The following is a 21060-nucleotide window of genomic DNA, read 5'->3' on the forward strand; positions in this document are numbered from 1 at the left end:
TATACTTCGGATAGATAAGGTTGTTATACCTCAAATTTTTTTTTTAACATTTTTAAAATAAATAACGATCCACTACAAAAACGCTCCCCCTCCAAAATATCTCGGACTCATCCCAAAGATCGAAGATAGCAGTGAGAGTTCGATTACCCTTAGTAATAATAAATAGACGCATGAGCTGAACAAAAGGGATAGATCGAGAACACAACTGACAACTCTAGTACTTTCGTTTCTGTTTTACACTTTAATAAATATATTATTGACTTGGACATCAGAGTCTTTTTTGCAGGTTTCACGACCGTGCTCGAGCTCCAAGGATTACCCAGTTTTATTGTTCAAGAAGTGCGGAAGCATTCAACCTCCAGCAGCAACGAGCTATAACTCGGAGTATTCTTGACAGAACATTTGGTGCGCACCGTAGGACCCGAAAATCTAACGTCACCCCACAATCCTTTTTTCCTTTGTTTGTTTCGTCTCCTTTTTGCAGGATCCAAAGCATGGCCAACGATTCATTGCCACAACTTCCTCCCACTCATGCTGAATTAGTACCTATGAATGCTACCCTCCAAAGAGTGAGAAAGATGTCCGAACTCCTTGCGGGCCAAATAGATAGGGAGGAAGGTGACAGAAAGAATGCGAGCAAGGAGAACCCTGAGGACGAGCATCACTCTGAGACAAACATGGTGATGGAGGTTACCTCCCCGAATTCCACAAAGAAAAGAACAAATCCTTTTTCTGTAGAGATAATGAACTTCCAGATGTCGAAGAATTTTACACTCCCAACCACGTTGAAATCACATGAGGGTTCTGGTGAGCCTAAAATACACGTTACTAAATTTGAATCTATGATATTTCTAAATGGCGCTTCTGACCCGATTTTATGTCATTCTTTTTCGACTTTTTTGGACAGAGCTGCTTTATTATGATTTTCTGGTCTCCTTGCATTGCAGATTCAATTTCTAGTTTTGACGAGTTTGCCGATCTGTTTGTCAACCATTTTGCTGCCTCGAAGATCTACGTTCATGACTCTGATTTTTTCAGCACTATCAAACAAGGTCAGTAAGAAAGCCTAAAGGACTACATGACAAGATTTGCCACAGTTGCAATAAAAATTTCCAATCTCAGTCCAGACGTACACTTACATACATTGAAGAGTGGCTTACGTCCAGGAAGATTCCAAAAGACTATTGCAATAACCAAACCTAAAACATTCGCGAGTTCAGGGACAAAGCATTAGGATAGATAGAAATTGAAGAATTGAGAGAAGCTAGGAAAGCCGAAAAACAAACACCCCAAAAAGAAGAGGATAGATAGGGAAGACCAAGCCAGACGAGAGAACAAAAGAAACCTTTTAGATTGACGCTGAAGTTTGATTCCTACACAAAGTTTAACACAAAGAGGAAGACATAATAAAGAAAATTCTCCACACTAACCTCATAAAACCACCTAGAAAAGCAATTACTTATCAAGACCAGAAATATGTGGATAAAAGTAAACATTGTGCATTCCATCAGAAGTTCGATCACACCACTGACGAATCTGTCGTAGCCAAGGACTTATTAGAAATATTGGCAAGACAGGGGCTGCTAGATAAATATCTCAATAGTAGAAGTAAAAAAGAAATGTTGAGTCTGACAACAGACCAATGAAATTACAACTCAACACCTAAAGATAAAGGAGCTTGACATGCCCCACCCGAACTTCCCACATCAAGGGGAGTTATTAACTATATCTTGGGAGGTTTTCTAGGAGGAGGAATCATCAGCAAGGTCAAAAAATGAAGTTATTGAACCATGCTGACCATGGAAGGATCTTAAAAGATGCAACAAGTCTCACTCCCCACAGAACACATTTCTTTCGATGCATCTGACTTCAAGACCCAATGCCCGAACTTAGACGACCCTGTTGTGATCTCAGTAAACATAGGAGACCTAACAATCAGAAAAGTTTTACTTGATCCAGGGAGTAGTGCTAATGTTTTGTTCTACCTAACTTTTCAAAAAATGCAACTCAGCAAAAAAGCTCTACAACCTTCAATTGGAGAATCAGTAGGCTTCTCTGGAGAAACGATACCCGTGACATGTTACGTATGGTTAAGAACAACACTAGGGGAGCAACCATGCTCAAAAATCCTAGATATTCAATTTCTAGTAGTTGATTGTGCCAGTCCTTATAATAATATTTTGGGATGACCATCCCTTAACTTTTTTGGAGCTATTGTTTCTACAGTTTACTTGTGCATAAAGTTTCATGGACAGGATAACATTGTCCCAACAGTGCATGTTGACCATAAGGACACACGACAATGCTATAATGTAGGCTTGAAATTGAGACCAAGACCACTGTGAACAAAAATCATTCAACGGGTTAACTCTGTCTACAACATAGAGGACACCCCGGCCCTGGCCGAACTGGATCCCTGAGATAACATCTCCAGCCGACCTACCCCAACAGACGAACTAAGTAAGGTTCAACTCACCGAACTCAAACACCAATACATTAACATTGGATATGCTTTTTCTGCAGAAAACGAGCAAAACATCACCAAGTTGAACAGATCAAACGCTGACCTTTTCGCATGAACATACACTAGCGAATATTCCTGGAATCAACCCAAATAACATATGCCATAAACTTGTAATCAACCCTAATGTCCGATCAGTGCGTCAAAAAAAGCAAAACTTAGGAACAAAATGAAGAGACGCAGTTATAGAAGAAACTCAAAAATTGCTTGATGCAAGATTCATTTGAAAAATTAGATTTTCATCATGGTTGGCAAATGTGGTAATGGTAAAAAGAGTTCAGGAAAATGGCGCATGTGCGTGGACTTTATCGACTTGAATAAAACATGTCCCAAGGGCTGATATCTATTGCTGAGCATTGATAAATTGGTAGATAGCACCTCAGACTTTGAGGTGTTAAGCTTTATGGACGCTAACTTCGGCTATAATAAGATACTAATGCATCCAGAAAATTAAGACAAGACTGCATTCATAACTGACCATGGTAATTTTTGTTATGAGGTAATGTCCTTTGAACTTAAAAATGCAAATGCTACATATCAAAGGCTGATGGACAAGGTCTTCAAAGACCAAGTTGGTCAGATTATCAAAGTTTACATTGATGACATGGTAGAAAAGCAAGCTCGGAAGAAGATCACCAAGCCGATCTCCATGAAGTTTTTTAGCAACTTCGGAAATATAATATGAGGCTAAATCCAGAAAATTGTGCATTCGGAGTGAACGGCAGAAAATTCCTCAGTTTTATGCTAACACATCGAGGAATAGAGGCGAATCCTGACAAATGTCAAGCCGTCATATAGATGCAATCAACTCGAACAATTAAAAAAGTACAACAACTCACTGGCCGCCTAGCATCCCTGTCAAGATTTTTGCCCGCGGCCGCTGCAAGGTCATATCACTTCTTTAATAGCCTTAAAAAGGCTAAAGAATTCACATGGATCGAAAGTGCGAGCAAGCATTCACTAAATTCAAAAATTTTCTCAACTCGTCACTTGTTCTCCACAAACCCCAACACGGTAAACCTCTTTACTTATATCTTTCAATTTCAGCTCAGCAGTTAGTTTTGTACTTGTCACGAAAACAGGTAAAGAACAAGATCCAATTTATTTTGTCAACAAGGTGCTACAAGACCCAACTAGCATTTGCCTTGATAATCATAGCTCGACCATTGCGGCATTACTTCCAGAATCATCAAATTATAGTTCGGACAAGCCAACTATTGGGTCAAATACTAGCACGACCAGATCTAGCAAGTAGACTCACTAAGTGGTCGGTCAAACTTTCAGAGTTTGACATCTCCTATCAATCACGAGGATCATTGAAAGCTCAAATACTGGCCAACTTTATATCCGAATTTACCACTACATAAAGAATGCTCCCAGAGTGGGAGCTATACGTAGACGGAGCCTCCAACGAGGAAGAATGCAGAGCTAGAATCCTACTCAAGGACAACAACGGTGTGTACACCGAGGAATCTGTCTGTTTTTATTCCAGACAAGCAACAATCAGTCTGAATATGAAGCTCTGTTGGCCAGACTACGACTTGAAAAAGAGGTAAACATTAAAAATTTGAAGGTATACTACTATTTCCTTCTCGTCGTCCAACAGGTAAGCAGTCATTTCCAGGCACGAGATCCCCTCTTAGAACGATATATGAATATAGTAAAAGATCTTATACAATATTTCTAATATTTTGAAATATCACATATACCTAGAGACCAAAATAGCAGAGCAAATATCTTATCTATGTTGGCTACTTCCAGAACACATGATTCCACAAACATTTTATCACAACTAACTCTTAATGAGCCAAGCATATATAACAAAGTTGTTTTAAGTGCATCACAGAAAATAGATTGGAGAAGCCCATACATAAAATATTTGAGAGCTGGAGATATACCCTCTAATGAACAACCAAAGTTGTTCAGGAAGAAAGCGAGTTATTATACCATTATGGGAAATGACTTGTATAAACGAGAATTCTCCAAACTATTGCTCAAGTGCCTCGGACCCTCAAAAGCAGATTTGGCAATGACCGAAATCCATGAAGGTATCTGCGGCACACATATAGGAGGCTGAAGCCTAGCTTCAAAGCTCTTATGAGCTAGATACTATTGGCCAACGTTAAGAAGGGATTGCATGGACAAGGTACAGCGATGCGACAATTGCCAAAAATGTGCGCCTATTATTCATAGCCTAGCCGAGCTGTTGCATTCTTCCGAGCTCGGATGGCCTTTTCACAAATGGGGGATTGATATTCTCGGACCATTTCCAGTGTCGGCAGGCCAGGTAAAGTTTTTGTTGGTAGCAATATATTATTTTACAAAATGGATAGAAGTACAACCTCTCACAAAAGTAACTTCTGATAAGGTATGCTCTTTTATATGGAAATTTCTCATATGTAGACATGGTTTGCCTAGGGAAATTATTTCCGACAATGGTCGGTAGTTTACTAATAGAAAGATTGTATCCTTTTTAACGAACCTTTGCATCAAACACCATTTTTCCTCTGTATAGCACCCGCAAAGAAACGGGCTTGCAGAGGCAGCTAACAAAATTATTTTGCAGGCTTTAAGAAAAAATTAATAGATGCCAAAGGATGTAGGGCTGGAATTTTTCTCAAAATCTTGTGGAGTTATAACATAACACCACAATCATCAACTATAGAAACGCGTTCCGGCTAGTATACGGTGCAGACTCAATGATGCTAGTAGAGATCTCCCAAGGATCACTACGATCTGAGATCTTGAATGACACGACCAATACAAAAGCACGATTAACCGAGCTCGACACACTAGATGAAGAACATGACTTAGCCAAGCTTCAACAACAATCTATGCAACTTTTCATACAACAAAAGTTTAACAAGAAAGTTCGGCCAAGAGTACTACAACAAGGAGACCTAGTACTTTAAAATTTTGAAGAAGTTCGAAAACCTCCAAGACATAGAACATTGGCTGGAACCTGAGAAGGCCTTTTTAGAATGTCAAAGGTTCATGGGAAAAGAGCCTATTTCTTAGAGACACTGGCTGGAACTGAGTTACCCAACACCTAGAACATATCCTCTTTGAAGTTATATTGTAGTTAATTTTTTTGTAAACGACGAGATTGAGAGGTACCTTTTTTCTGATCACGAGGTTTTTTCACACAATGGATTTTACTCGGATAGGTTTAAACGAGGCTGATCACCTTGCGTCTTCCACAGCTGAAGGTCTTATCAATTAAAACTATGCCATTTTCGCATTATCAACTTCATAAAAACCAACACATCAAAAGCTGGAAATCGCATTGAAATAATCAAAATAGATATCATCTAAACATCTAACATTTTTCAACCCCGACGTCACAAGTCGATCTCAATTCAACAAACAAAAAACCGATATTCAAAAGGTCGGTCATAGTCCAAACATTAACAAAGTTCAAACAGAAGTTTCAAAATAAAACAATACAAATTCAAGGAGCTAGAGGTCTTTATCAACCGGAGCAGCATTTTCATCCTCCACTTCGCCAACCTTGTCCTCGACGAGTTCACCATTAACAACGATCTTTGTAACATAAGCTTGCCGATGTCAAACTCGGGAGCAAAAGAAGCCACTTGGCTCATAACCCGATCAAAATCCGCAGAAAACATCTCTAATACATCGTTCTCCAACTCATGAATCCTGGATGCATAGTTGTCAGAACCAAATCGGTGATCGAACCGATCAAGCTACTGGTTCACTGGTTTATTGGTTCAACCAATAAATCATTGGTTGAACCGGTAAAATCGGTCTTACGTAAATAAAAAATATAAAATAGTTAAAAATTTAAAATTAAAACTTGAAATATATATCTTCACTAATATTGTATAAAGAATCAAGTCTCAAATTCTAAAAATAACTAATATAAAAAAACATAAAATTTATCAGTAATACAACAATAGTATCTTAATTTGACACAATAAAAGTAACAATTAATTCACAAAGCCTATCATCTAACTATAATATCAGTAGATTTTAACGCTAACATTAAAACACATAACCTTAATCACAATACTAGCATTGAAATAGATCAAGCAGATTAATAAATTTTTAATGAAATTTATATTTATATTAATAATGGTAAATAATTAAAATATAATTAATTTGAAAATAGAGAATACGAAATTAAATTAAATTAGATATTTATAAAATTATGTAATTGAATGTATACTATATAATTAATATTTGTCACACTTAATGTTAGGAAGCATAATGGTTGAGTGGCAAGTGGGAGTTGTTGATGCAACTATCTACAAATAAATGATCACATTAGACTACACAAAAAATAGACGACCAATAAAAAAGCAAACAAAGTCAAATAAAATTTACTTGCATATACTTCATTATACCTTCTTTACTAACTAGTTTCACCATCCTCACATCACTAGCATACTGGGCAACCTTATCAGAAAGCTCTGTTATTAGAAACTGCTCACTCCACAAGGATTGTGCGTTCACCTCCTCAATGAAGCCATGTAACTTTTTCTGCTTTTCAAAAACATGCTTGCCACCAGTGCCAGCATCCAATTCCTCCTCGAAAAGAATCTCTAAAGACTTCTCAGACTCAAGCATTTTCCTTTTAGGCGATGGAATAGGCCGAGCGCTTGATTGAGCGGCATCAGCGCCTGTTTCCTTAATCACCCCAGAGACACCACCATCTTTGTCACTCTTTTTTTTTCTGGACCAAAAACAATTGTAACCGAGAAGTAGTCAAGTTTGGAACTCTTTTGCCTACAGAACAAACAAATATACAATGTCAAAACAAAATAAACTATGCAGCAAAATTCTCAAAACCATTCAGTTACCTATATAGGCCCCAAAAGCCTCCTTATCTGTTTCCAATTTCAAAAGTTCATAAATGGACAACACCTAGCTTCTAATATTTGCATCGGCTCTGAAAACTAATAAAGAGGAAATTTTTCAACTAACTCATCATCTAGGTAAAAAGGGTATTCGGTTTCTGATGACCGAAACTTTACAAACATAGCTTTAAAATTGTTGAATGAAGATTTATATAAAACAAAAAATGAACTACTAGGGTAGCTACTGAGGTTGACCCAGAGACTTTTTCACACACTTTTATATTGAAATAGTGAGAAAAAGATGTTTAGTGAGGGAGGAAACTCAAGAAACTTCATCAAACACTCATAGGCTCGTAAAAAAGCCCATGAAATTGGATGCAGTTGAGAAGGGGCGCAGTTGAGCTACGTCAAAACATTGCACTCAAATTCTGAAAATAGAAACTTCAAATGTAACACCGTCAGACAAGGGGTATACAAATAGAAGTACGCCCAGTCTCTTCTCCTCTCAATGCTATATAGGGAAGCAGCTCCACGTCAACAGTTGAACCATCTTTAACCAACCTTGTAGAATTAAGTTCATGCAAAGACTCAGCAATACTATAAGCCGAAGCACGATGCTTTATAGCAACATGCACCCAATTGTATATGTCTTCTTTTTTAACCTCCATCACCTTATCTCTTGCCATCACCAAAAGAAACGAAAGAAAAAGACAAAGAACTACTAACCTTTTGAAGTCATGTCCTTTTCAGCTTCAAACAAAGTCCAGTAGACAATTTGTCTCTTTCCAAAGCGAAAACAGTAATAAAAAAACAAATAACACCACTCCACGATCTCCCATTAAACTAACGGTTGGATTAGAAAAATTTTTACTTATCATGGTGATGGGTGGTGGTGATCTTCTCAAAATAACTGTACAAGAATTTATTACGAGCTCCACACCCTTTTTGAATTCCAAAAAGTAAAACAAAACCAAGCTTGCCCTTGCTTACCGAAACGACACGCGTTGAGCTTAAGGCTTAGAAGATAAAACACTAATCCGAGATATAAATATATTATTGACTTGGACGTTGGAGTCGCTTTTGCAAGTTCCACGACCGCGCTTGAGTTCCGAGGATTACCCAGCTTTACTGTCGAAGAAGTGCAGAAGCATTCAATCTCCAATAACGACGAGCTATAACTCGGAGTATTCTTGACAGAACAGGTTTTTTTTATAAATTTAAAGTTTTAGAAGAAATGATATCATAATATGATATTAGAATTTCTACAATCTAAAGATTTAGAGTTCAATTTTTATTGATAAGAAAAAAGAACTTCAACATAAGACTAATAATAAGAGAAAGAAAGCTTATGAAAAAATCATGCAAACAAAAAAAATTCTTGCATAAAGAGACATGTTAAAAATATAATCATTCATGTTATTCTTCTTATCAATTTAAATTTTTGAAAAAATTGTATCATAACACAAGTGAATAAATTCAGCTAATGATGTGAAAAAATTACAATAATGTACATGTGCATCTGATTGATATAGTATATTAAAAATAAAATACTTATGATAATTATTATAGGAGTTGAGAGTAAAGAGGTTAGTTAGTTATAGATTCCATTCTTGATAATTACTGATGCTTGTGTCTCAAGTTTTCCTATAGTTACAAAAAACTCCTCTGCAGCAAATGAAATATCCCCAACACCAATTATTCTTAATGTTGAGCAATCTGAAGCATCACCTATCCATGCTCAATTACAAGATGAATCTTTATCTCAATTACCATAGATCAATCATGAGACTCAAGAATATCCTCAACCAATTTCTATTAGTGAAATTGAAATTTTCTCCTGCCACCATCTATAAATAATCATCTAATGATTACAAGATCAAAGACTGGCATATAAAAACCAAAAACTTACACTATTTTCATGCTAATTGATTTATACCAGGATACACCAAGAACTGTAACACAAGCTCTTAATACACTACATTAGAGGTTTGCCATGGACGAAGAAAATAAGGTCCTTGTTGCAAATAGGTGTATGCAATCAAAAGAAACAGAAAGGAGAGATCATGAAGTATAAATCCAAACTTGTAGATAAAGGATATCACTAAAAGGAAGGAGTTGATTATGAAGAAATTTGTAGTCTAGTAATTTGACCATATACTCTAAGGATTATGTTGACTATTTCTCTAACAAATGGATGGACTCTTTGACAATTTGACTTCAACAATACTTTTCTAAATGGAAAGTTTGAGGAACAAATTTACATGCAACAACAACATGGCTATGAGAGTAAGAACACTAATAAGACTTGCAAGCTTAATAGAGCTTTTATGAGTTAAAACATGCTTCTAGAGCCTGGTTCTTAACTCTAAAGACAATCCTTTTTAAGCTTGGTTTTTAAAACATCATGTCAGATGCATCTCTCTTTATTAAACATAAATCAAATTCTGTAACCTATCTTTTTGTGCATGTAGATGATATAGTTATTACAAGGAATAATCAATTTGAAATTAAGAAAACCACAAAATTGAACAATATTTTTCCGTTGAAAAACTTAGGAAAATTGAATTTCTTCCTTGATATTGAGATCAAGTACTTGGATGATGGATCTGTATTACTCACACACACAAAAAAAAATATGTAGAAAATATTCTAAAGAAATCGGGGATGGCATCCACAAAGCCAAAGCTAATGCTAACACCAATGTTCACATCCTTGAAGCTGCACAAACATGACTTAGAACCTTGTGAAGATCCAAAATTATATTGATTGAACATGACTTAGAACCTTGTGAAGATCCAAAATTATATTGATTGGTAGATCGAGCTCTTCAATACCTTACAACTACCGGACTAGACTTGTCCTGTGCTGTTAACAAGGCCTCTTAATGCAGCACGTGACGCTCTGTCACGCGCACGCGTCAACCATGTGTACGCGTCGCTGGACTTTTCACTGACCACGCGTAGGCGTCAGCCACGCGTGCGCGTCGTGTGTCTGTTGCTCCGGTCACGCGTACGCGTAGCCTATGCGTGCGCGTAATTCATGCATGATCCAACCGTAGAATAATGAAAGGTTGTAAAATGCATACTAAGATATATAAAAGGTACATTGGGACAAGGATTAGTGTTCTCTAAAAATAGTGACTTTAGACTTATTGATTTTGCAGATGCAGATTGAAGGGTTGATTTAGATGATAGGAGAAGCATCGCTGGCTATTGTATTTTATTTGGGAGCTAATTTAGTGGCTTTGAAGTCACAAAAGCATAGCAAAGTAAGCAGGAGTAGCACTGAGATTGAGTACAGATGGATTGCTTCAGCACAAGCAGAGGTGATGGCAATACAATAGTTATTGGCAACAAATCCCATTTTTCATAGTAAGCGTAAGCACATAGAGCTGGATATACATTTTATTAGAAAATTGGTGAATCAAAGAAAGCTATTTGTAGTGCATATACCAGCACAAGATTAGGTTGCAGATCTTTTTACAAAATCAGTGTCACTAAGATTGTTTGACAAGTTTCACAGCAAACTTAAAATGAGTAATTCAACTTTCCTAAGTTTGAGAGGGGCGGGAGACATTAGAGGAGTTGAGAATAAAGAGGTTAGTTAGTTATAGTTAATTATAGATTCAATTCTTAAAAATCTTGTGGGTATCTGTTTGTTAGAGTTTGTTATTAGTAGTTTTTATTCTCTCAATTTTACTGTCATACTTCTGTCTAGTTAAGAGCATGATTTTTATTGTTCATATACATCAATAATATAATCTTCTTTCATATTTTCACTTTGTTATGCTTTCAAGTTTTTTTTCAATAATAATCTTAACTAATTTCTTATTTATTAAATAATTAGATACATTTAATAATAACAATGATTTTATATACATATACATCATATCAAAAGCATCTTCCAAATAATAATATATATTAACCGCTAATTATATTTAAATCCAAGTTGTATGTAATGTACAAATATAGCTGTTGTGATCAATTAGACTCTAACAATGATTAATTGAGAAAATCTATTTAATTTGATTGAGGAAATGTAAGAACCTCTTGTAAATTGAGAGCATTATCATTTAAGTAATATAAACACTTTAAAATCAATACATAGGAGTAAGGTGGAAACCGAACAAGTTTCATTCTTAATAAATCAGATTTATAATAAAATTTATTGACCCAAATTATTAGTCTATTTTAAATTTTGTTAAAAGGTTTGATAATTTTAAAAAGATTTAATTATTCTGTTGGTCCTTATAGTTTTATTAAATTTGTAATTAAGTCTTTATATTTTTTTTTAATTGGGTCCCTGCATTACTTTTAATTTTGTAATTAGGTCATTTTTATATCAAAAATATTAAAATTAACAGAATATTTCTTTAAAAAAATATGTGATCAAAGATCTAATTATATTCTTAATTCTTGATACCTTCAATTTGCGGAATAAATATTTTTTATTAAAGTTAACTTTGCTATTTTTTACCTAGGAACGATCTAATTACAAAATTAAAATTAATGTAAAGACTTAATTGAAAATTTGATAAAATTATAGGGATCAACAAAATAATTAAATCTTTTAAAAATAAATAAATAAGCAAGCAAAAGAAAAAAGATTAAAGGCATTGAAAAATATAAATAGTCTAGTGATAAAAATACTTAAATATTGCAAATGATATAAGTTTAAACCTTCATTTTTACACTTTTAATTTGTATAATAAAATTCTCTATGTATATATGAGTTTGTTTGAGTGAGTTTTTTTTAAAAAAAATATTTTTTTTAAGTGTTACTTTTAAAATATTTTTAAAAGGTAAAAATAATTTAATATTTAGATATTTATATAAAAATATTTTTTGTTTATCAATTATATTTGAGTACAACGATATAAAAATATTTTTGTTTATTTGTTACGGTAAAACATTTTTTTAAAGTAAAAATGAATTTTTTTAAAAACAAAAAAGATGAGAATTGTGTTTTCTTCTAAAAAATATTCTTTAAATTTTTCTAGTGTTTATTTTTATTTAAAAAAATTTGCTAAACACATTAATTTTTTTTTTTAAAAATATTTTTTGTTAAAAGCATCTTTCTCTTACTATTTAATAACACCCAAATACACCCTATATTTTCAAAGTTTAGGTCTGATAGGCTAAATAAATTATTTGGTAAGTCTAGATTTGGTCTACATATTAACCTAAATACGTACAGGCGCTAAACTGCAAGTGTTTGGTAGATCACTTGGCCTACATATTAATCCACCGCTTTATAGGAGACAATATTACTGATTTAGCTAATTGAGTTCATTCAATAGTGAACCTAAATTACCCTAATCCAATACATAAGCTTAATGCACGAATTGAAAAGAAAGAGTGAAGCCATGGGGTTAGTGGTTTATTTTAGTTAATAATTATAATCTAAGCTACTGGAACAACAAATTAAGCCTTAGTTGTAATAGTTTTTTTTTTTTTGAACAAGAGAACTCAACATAATACAGTGGAGCGACAACCAAAGCTGAAATCAAGATAACAAAGGAAAATAAAAACAAAGGAAATTAAACTATTTTTGGTGTCATCTCCGTCATTGCCATCAACAACAAAAGGGATCCAAACTACTCCACTCTCTATAACTGCTCAAAGATCTTTAAAACACCTCTTCTGGACCACCTTCTTTGGAGTTAAAAATCCGCATGTTCCTCTCTAACCAAACATTCCAAATAACTACGAAGAAGCATATTATCCATTTGTTTCGCTCCTCCTTACTGTTTCCAACGCCTGTCCAACTCTCGAAGTGTTCTTTTAGTGAGCCCAGGAAAGACCACAATCTCCCGAAATCAGAAAGCCATCGACACCACACCTGCCAAGTAAACTCACAACCCAAAAACAAATGGTGAATATGTTCAACATCTCTATTACATAACACACAAATGTTGTCACCATGACTAATTATTCCAAATCTAGGTAGTCTTTCTTTAGTATTTACTCTTCCTATTAAAACAAACCAGATAAATAATGTGAACAATAGACTCTAGAATTGACTTAATAAAGTAAAAAAAATATTTGACTCCCAAATTACCTCCTAAATTTTAACATTAGGATAATCATCTGTACACTTAGTAAATTGAACATCCAACCATTGTTAACTGTGCATAAATAAATCGAATCAAAAGAAATAACTATCCAATTAAAAATAATCAATATAATCATCTGCATACCTATTAAATTGAACAACTAATATATTCATTGTTCACATTATTTAATATTTTCATTATCTACCGATACTTTTCCTATTAATAATTATATAGTTTCCTTTTTTGGAGTTTTAACCAATGCTTATAATATGATCCGTGCTCCTAGTGGATTGAGTAAAATTCAGAAATTGGGAGAATTTGCAAGATAACGCATCCATCAATGATTAAGAGATTGCTTTATTTATGTGAGTCTAACGTTCATGAACTTCAATCAACAACCTCACAAGTGGACAACCTAAGATGTTTATATTAATTATTATTAGACAGTGTGTTATTTCATCCATCTACTCATCATGACAATAAAACCAAACTAACATACAAATAATAAAGAAATTAAACAAAATAAGATATAATATATGGACGACATAAATTCTCTAATTTGTCATCCTTTTAAATACTCAGAAATTGACACACATATATACTTACATGATATTACGGACGATGCTAGCTCTTATCAAATAAAGCAGGAAAATTTTAGACTTCATTCAAAAGTTAATTATATTGCTCAAACGATGTTTTGGAATATGATTGCATAACATATCAGCTTTTACTCTTGCAAAATTGTTATTTTTTTCTGTTTTATTCTCTGTACTTTTCTAGCTTCTTTAATGTTATAAGGTGAAAACTCCATTTTGTCAGGAAATTAATAAGTAAAATTTTAAATTAATCTCTAAAAAATTTTAAATTAGATATTTTAGTCGTTAAATATCGCGTTTAGAAAATAATAGAATACGCTTGCAAGAATAAAACTTAAAGTAAAAAATTGATGGAATTTCTATGCGAGAGACTGAGCATGTGATTTAATTCGACGCAAAGTAAAAAACCTTACTAAAACTTGACACACCGCGAATTCTTTTGAAAGAGATAGATGGATGATTTTTTTTTTTTTTCGTTTTACAAAAAGCCTATACAACAGGCTATTAGCGGGATATATTCTTTTGTCATATAACTCTTATTCTATAATAATAGTTCTCAAGAATTATTTTTATCAAATAAATTGATTCTTTCGTCACTTTTAATCAAATTTTAATATGCATATATATTTGATAAATAATTTTTTAATAAATTTTATTATAAAATAATTAATTTTCAAAAATATCACTATAAGATAAGTAGCTCTTTTTTTAAAATGACAAAAGGATCAATCTTTTTAACTTTAAAAACTTTTAAAAAATAAAAATTTGTTAAAAATTAAAATATCCGATTTAATTTTTTAAAGATCAATTTAGAGGTATATTCGGGCATTAACATTTTTCTGTTAACAAATTAAAATAGCGGATAGATAAAGATTAAGAGGGAAAAAAACATTTATAAGAAAAGAGAAACGGACGTTGAATGTTGGCTAAAAGACATTTATTAATTAATATTAATTTGTAAAGTCTGTTTGTTTATGTAATTGCATTTTAGTTTTGTTTTTATTTTGAACGTCAAATTTAACCATTTATTGAAATAAAATAAAATAAATTTCTGATCTTAGTATATACTTAGATTAGGACAAAATGAGACATGTGAACATTTATATAATAACCGTATCAACATTTAACAAAAAGATAAAAGAAACCAAAAGAAGTTAAAATATTTTTTAAATAAAAAATATTTAAAAAATATTTTTAATATTTTTATTTTTATTATTAAAAATTTATTAAATATATTAAAAATTAAAAAAAATATTTTTCATTAAAAAAAATCACACCAATCAAACTTTAAGACTCAACTTTTATGGAACCTAAGATCTTATCTAAGCTTTTAAAGTAAAACCAGTTACTTAATTTGTGTATCATTTAGCAAGTTTTTTTTGTTGATATAGGTACATTTTTTTACGCAAAGATCTCTTTTGCACTTTATATTAAATTTAAGGATTTTTCATATTTATCGTTATTGATCAATAAATTGCTGCGTAAACAAGCAGAATTTAAATTCTAATACTTACTTGAACAAATAAGTGAGTTGACCATTAAAAAAATAATTTATTTTTGAGATATATAATTTGCAAGAATTTAAAACCCTCACAACTTCAATAAAAACCACTGCGAATCATTTCAGTTAGAAAACCGCTTCAATGTCTAAAAAACTACTGCAAATAGCGGAGGGCTAGACACCGCCACAAATTTCCTAATGTAACTTCGGTTTCACAAAATCCAGCATACTTAAATTCCAGGAACTGTGTCATTTGGCCATTTAGCATTTTTTTTTTTTTTACGATGAATGTTATAAACTATCTAAATACTTTATCCATGAGAGATGTGAGATTTATAATATTTGAACTATAAATATTTTACATAATTCATTTTTCTTTTTATTTTTAAATTCATACTGAAACAATTATATTTTTTTTTTGGAATAATATTAAATATTAAATTTTAAATTTTTGTTATAAAATTTTGCTATTATATTATAAAATTATTTATACAAAAAAACTTTAAACTGTTAGATAGAATCTGACTATACATATAATAAGTGTAACAGTCAATAATTTTTAACTGGGATACATACATTATCAGAAAAATAAAGAAAGGGTTAATTTTAAGGAGAAGAAGGATATGATATATGGCATCTGCATGCTACACCAAAATAAGAAAATTATAAAGAGCCTAATTAATCCAATACGTACACTTACATACACTACTAATTACACAATGAGCATATATATGAATAATATATTACATATCACAACTCCAACCTTGGAACAGCTAACCCAATCTATCACGTGACTTGGCCACTCGAAGCCACACACACACCATAATCGATACATACAACAACGAATTCTTCACACTTTCCATATACATACATAAATAGAATAATATGCATATTTACAAATAATACAATAATACACCTAATTAGTATCTTAGCTTCTTATAGCAATGCAATATTATTATTATTGTTGTTGTTACGATTATTATTATTGTCGACCTGGAAGTCTGATGAGGGCACACCACCATCTTCAAGATCCATGTGATCCCATATGAAGCCATATCCATCATAACCCTTGGGACTAATTTGAGTAACACTGCTATTATTATTATTGGCGTTATTTGTTTGACTATCATCCCTTGATGATGAGAAGTGATGAAGGAAATTATTCATGGCATGATAAGTGTTATTATGGTTGTTGATGGGGTTCAAATGATGGGTTGATACCAATGCCATAGGGTTTGATGATTGATGATGTGTGGAAATGGAATCATACATGATAAGTTTGGCACTGTTTTCTTCTTTGCTTTTGTGGAACACTCTACACAACACCCAATCTTCCTGTGTAATCAAACAAATAGAATTTTAGGGGAACAAAATAATATATATTGTAAAATGTGAAACCCAAACACACGCTTGCTTAAAGACCCTTTAACCTCACACCAAAAATATAATACACACATACACATACACGCCAAATAAACAAACCCTATATATAATATATGAAACCTTTTCCCTTGCTCTACTCACTTTTTTATTTACCCTTCACAACTTTTCCTAATAAAATTAAACTAGTCTTTTCATTTAAAAAGAAAAAAAAAACTTAAAGGCGTATTTGGTTTTGTTTTGTTTTTGTTTTATTTTTAATATTTTGTGAAAAAAAAATGAAACAATGAAATTCGAATTTGGATCCTCTAAATTTTAAATTTTCACTTTAGAGGATATATAAAGTGTGATTTCTCATCATTTATTTTATAGGTGGGACTAAGAAAAAATATGAGAGAGAAACTATTCAAAAATGAGAGATTATATTTATACTGTATCTTCTAAGTGAAATTCAAAATTTAGAGGATCCAAATTCATAAAATTTTGTTATTTTGCCAAACATACCCTAAATTAAACCATTCATGCCTAACATTTAAACAGTTAGTTACAAACCGATGAATACTAAGCAAAACCATTTTGATTAAGAATATATATATGGATGAGTCAACAACATAATGGTTTTGTGATGGTGTGTATGAACTTAAAAATTTGCACTAGAGTTAATAATGATGATGAAGTTTTGTCACGGGATGCAAGTAATTAAGAAGAAAAAGAAATATAATGATGATGAAAGTGGAAGTTTGAAAAGAGAGAAAAAGAAAAGTACCTTAGGGGGCATGTGTGGGGTCTCCAAGCGAAACTCATGCATGATCCAGCCAGTTTTGATGCCATTGGGAGCTCTGTTCCGGTAGAACACCAGAGTCTTGCGCATCCCTACAACCTCTTGTGTCAGTGGATCCTGCACCGTTCGATCCTTCCCCGTTGCTTTCCAATAACCACTTGTCGTCGCTCTGTTCGTTCTGAACCCCGTCGCATATTTCCGGTCTCTGAAGCTGAAGAAGTACCATTCATTTGCGTTTAGCTTTGCCACCTCTGCATACCACATCCATCCATATATTTCATTACTCCATTCTTCTCTATACCCAAATTATCTCTTCATTTTCGATACTTGTTTAATAGCTTTCTCAAAATTGTTATACATATATCTTCTTCTATCAATTTAAACTTTTAAGAGAAATAATATATCATGATATAATTTTAGAGTTTTTATTATAACTTAATGTTGAAAGAAAACATTCAGTATAAGGATAAGGAAAAAAAAAGACAAATTATGCAAGAAATTCACGCAAACAAAAAAAAAAGCCTCTTTTATAATGGATTAATTTTTTTTTATTCAACAATTATTGAATTTTAGATTTTTCAATCATAGAAGCTCTGATACCATAATAGAAGAATATATGTATCTTTTATCAATTTAAAATTTTGGAAAAAGTGATATTATGAAAGAACTAATCTAATCATTAATTAATAAATATTAAATTAATTTATATGATTAAATTTCCAAATCTTTAACGACTAAGGGTTAGTTTTATTAAAGAAATCCTAATCCAAAAATCCTAAAATAATATAACAATAATTAGGTGTTGTGTGGAATCAGCATCATGTGTCAACTAGGTCGTGAATGACATGATATTTTCAAGTTTCCAATCTCAGCAGACAAAGGTGACAAGAGAAATAGTGGTACATGACATACACCAACACAGTGTTTGGAAGTTTCAAGGTTGCTATTTCTGTAAATACGTGACCTTTTTTATCCTCTCCCTTGTTTTCACCCTCTTTTCACATATTTCATAATGTTGTGCATGAATCATCATAATATATAATCAGAGAGATGAGGGCTGATTAATTATTCTACGCAAGAAAGATCAAGTATGTCTTTTCATGTGTAAAGTTAGATTTTCTTAACATTTCTTGAGGGAACATTTAATTACTAATTATATATTTATGAGTGCTAAAGAGTCAAAATCATGAAGATAGCGAATCATGCACAAGAAAGGTAAATGAGACATTTATACACGTATGTATGTTAGTGTGTATATATATACATATAATAATTAACTGAATTATCTTTATAATTAATCATCTCTATATATATATTTTGGTTGCTTAATAAGAATGTATTGCTTTGTCAACTTTGTTATAATTAAATAATAATATAATTACCATGTTTATATATGTTGTAAAATTAAAAATTAAAGGGACGACGTTATACCTAAATTAAAGAAAAAATAAAATATGATCATTATTCATTCTATGTTTGAACCTACTCTTGAATATATATCTGCCAGCTAGCTAGAGATCCCTGTATTATTCTAAAAATACTGTATACATACATATATACATACATAAGGCGGATATATACGCCTTATAATATATAATCACACACACAATTATTTTTAAAGAAATTAAATAATAATCCGAATATAGAGGAGAAAACAAGTTTATGCTGTGTGATCTATAGTTATATATAATATACACCAACCACTAGCCACTATACAATTTTTTATTGTTGTTATTATTATTCTATAAACCAAGCAACTAAAATACAAAAGACAAAATCATTAAAGACCATAAAACGAAGTAATGTTAGAATATAATTGAAGGAAAATAAATCTTCGGTCTTATATATATTCTACCAATTCTAGATAGACATAGAATGCTTTATTTCTGGAACCCTTTTAACACTTTTTTTTTTTTTTTTACTGAAGGAAAAAAAAAATCTTAAGATTTAAGAACTAGCTTAGGAAGAGAATGGATCTAATAAATAAATAAAAAAAAAAGATTACTGATGAAAGCTTCATGCCGATGACAATAGAGCTTAAAACAAATGGCTTCAATATTCACTTTCTAACATCAATTAGGTTAGGGAAGAAAAAAAAAGGATTTATTATATTTTGACTCTCGAAATACAGAAGCAAATTAAAATTGCATCATTCTATTCTCCAACGAGATAAAGTAAAATAATAAATGTGTAGAACACTGGAAGTAGTTACACCCAACAACATTCAAGTTCATATATAACTCAAAGGAATAAGGCTATAAAATTGTAAGTAAATAAAAAATGTTAAGAGTTCAATACTTTTAATTAGTAGCAGTGTAAAGGGCAAAAAAAAAAAAAAAAAGAAAAAAATTGGCTAGTCTTGATTTAAATATAAAGTAAAAAAAAATATTGATCACGAGAAGAGAAATTATTGAGTGAGAGAGAAGATATAAGTGGTTCAATATTTTTTGAAGAGAGGAAAAGGCAGAAATTATATGAAGAAAATTAGCATTATTACCTTGATTAATATTGATGAGTAGATTATAATACATGTTTTGAAAGTAATTATGAACATGTTTCTAGCTAGCCCTTCCGTTTTTAATTGATGATGATGAGACAAGTTTGTATTATGCAGGATTAATGAAAGGCAAAGAAAAGACACAAATAGACAATAACACAATACACAATAGAAATACAAATACAAGGTTTTAATTTATGTGAATGAAGACAAGGAATGATATGGAAGAAAAGCCCATGTGATTGTTTTTGTTTGTTTATTGATTGAGAAAACAACATACCTGGAAGCTGCCATGGCTCGCATATGTGTAAATCAATCTCAACAAGAGTGCCTTTAAGAAGTTGCTCGTTTGTGATCTTCTTATAAAGATAATGGCAAACCAATTCCTCATCACTTGGGTAGAATCTGAACCCTGGTGGAAGTGATGCTCCTATGTCTCGAAGCCCCATCTCAGATTCAATTATCAGATACTTCCCTAATGTATATCAATTCACCAAAACCTTCCTTTGCAAAACTATTTTTTTATTTATAAAACGTTAAACCTATAGATAGAGAGCCACTAAGGTGTGTATGTATGTGTGTGTATATATATATATATATATATTGTTAGAGCTAGGGAGGAAAGAGAACACAGTTTTCCAAAATAGAATTTCATTCTTGATTAATTACTACAATATTAATTAATTCCACCAAGACCGGGAAATGCTTGTGTCATAAGATAATTTAGTAGTGAAAAAGTAGAATTTGGATCCTCTAAATTTTAAATTTGTATTTTAGAGGATAAAGTGTGATCTTCTATCTTTGAATGATTTCTCTCTCATATTTATTATTAGTCCCACCTATAAAATAAATGATGAGAAATTACACTTTATTCTCTAAAGTGAAATTCAAACTTTAGAAAATCCAAAT

General features: G+C 32.0%; 1 protein-coding gene across 1 annotated transcript; it reads right to left on the reverse strand.

The window, feature by feature from the left end:
* Window positions 1–16141: 16141 nt before the first annotated feature.
* LOC107648092 (NAC domain-containing protein 21/22) lies at window positions 16142–20721 on the reverse strand. The gene is made up of 3 exons (XM_021104263.2): window positions 20432–20721; window positions 17640–17905; window positions 16142–16828 (listed from the first exon to the last, which is right to left on the reverse strand). The coding sequence occupies exons 1-3, from the start codon at window positions 20598–20600 to the stop codon at window positions 16430–16432; spliced, it is 834 nt and encodes a 277-aa protein (XP_020959922.1). The 5' UTR covers window positions 20601–20721; the 3' UTR covers window positions 16142–16429.
* Window positions 20722–21060: the final 339 nt, after the last annotated feature.

Source organism: Arachis ipaensis, chromosome B6 (assembly GCF_059453495.1).
Source record: "Arachis ipaensis isolate K30076 ecotype BB chromosome B6, ASM5945349v1, whole genome shotgun sequence".
NCBI classification, from domain to species: Eukaryota; Viridiplantae; Streptophyta; class Magnoliopsida; order Fabales; family Fabaceae; genus Arachis; species Arachis ipaensis.

Bases quoted from the DNA above. Each gene is read 5' to 3' on its own strand.
- LOC107648092 (XM_021104263.2), bottom strand. From the start codon at position 20,600: ATGGGGCTTCGAGACATAGGAGCATCACTTCCACCAGGGTTCAGATTC. The intron at 17,906-20,431 runs GTATGTTGTTTT...TGTGGTATGCAG, and splicing joins CGAGCCATGGCAGCTTCCAG to AGGTGGCAAAGCTAAACGCA. The intron at 16,829-17,639 runs GTACTTTTCTTT...TTGATTACACAG, and splicing joins CCCCACACATGCCCCCTAAG to GAAGATTGGGTGTTGTGTAG.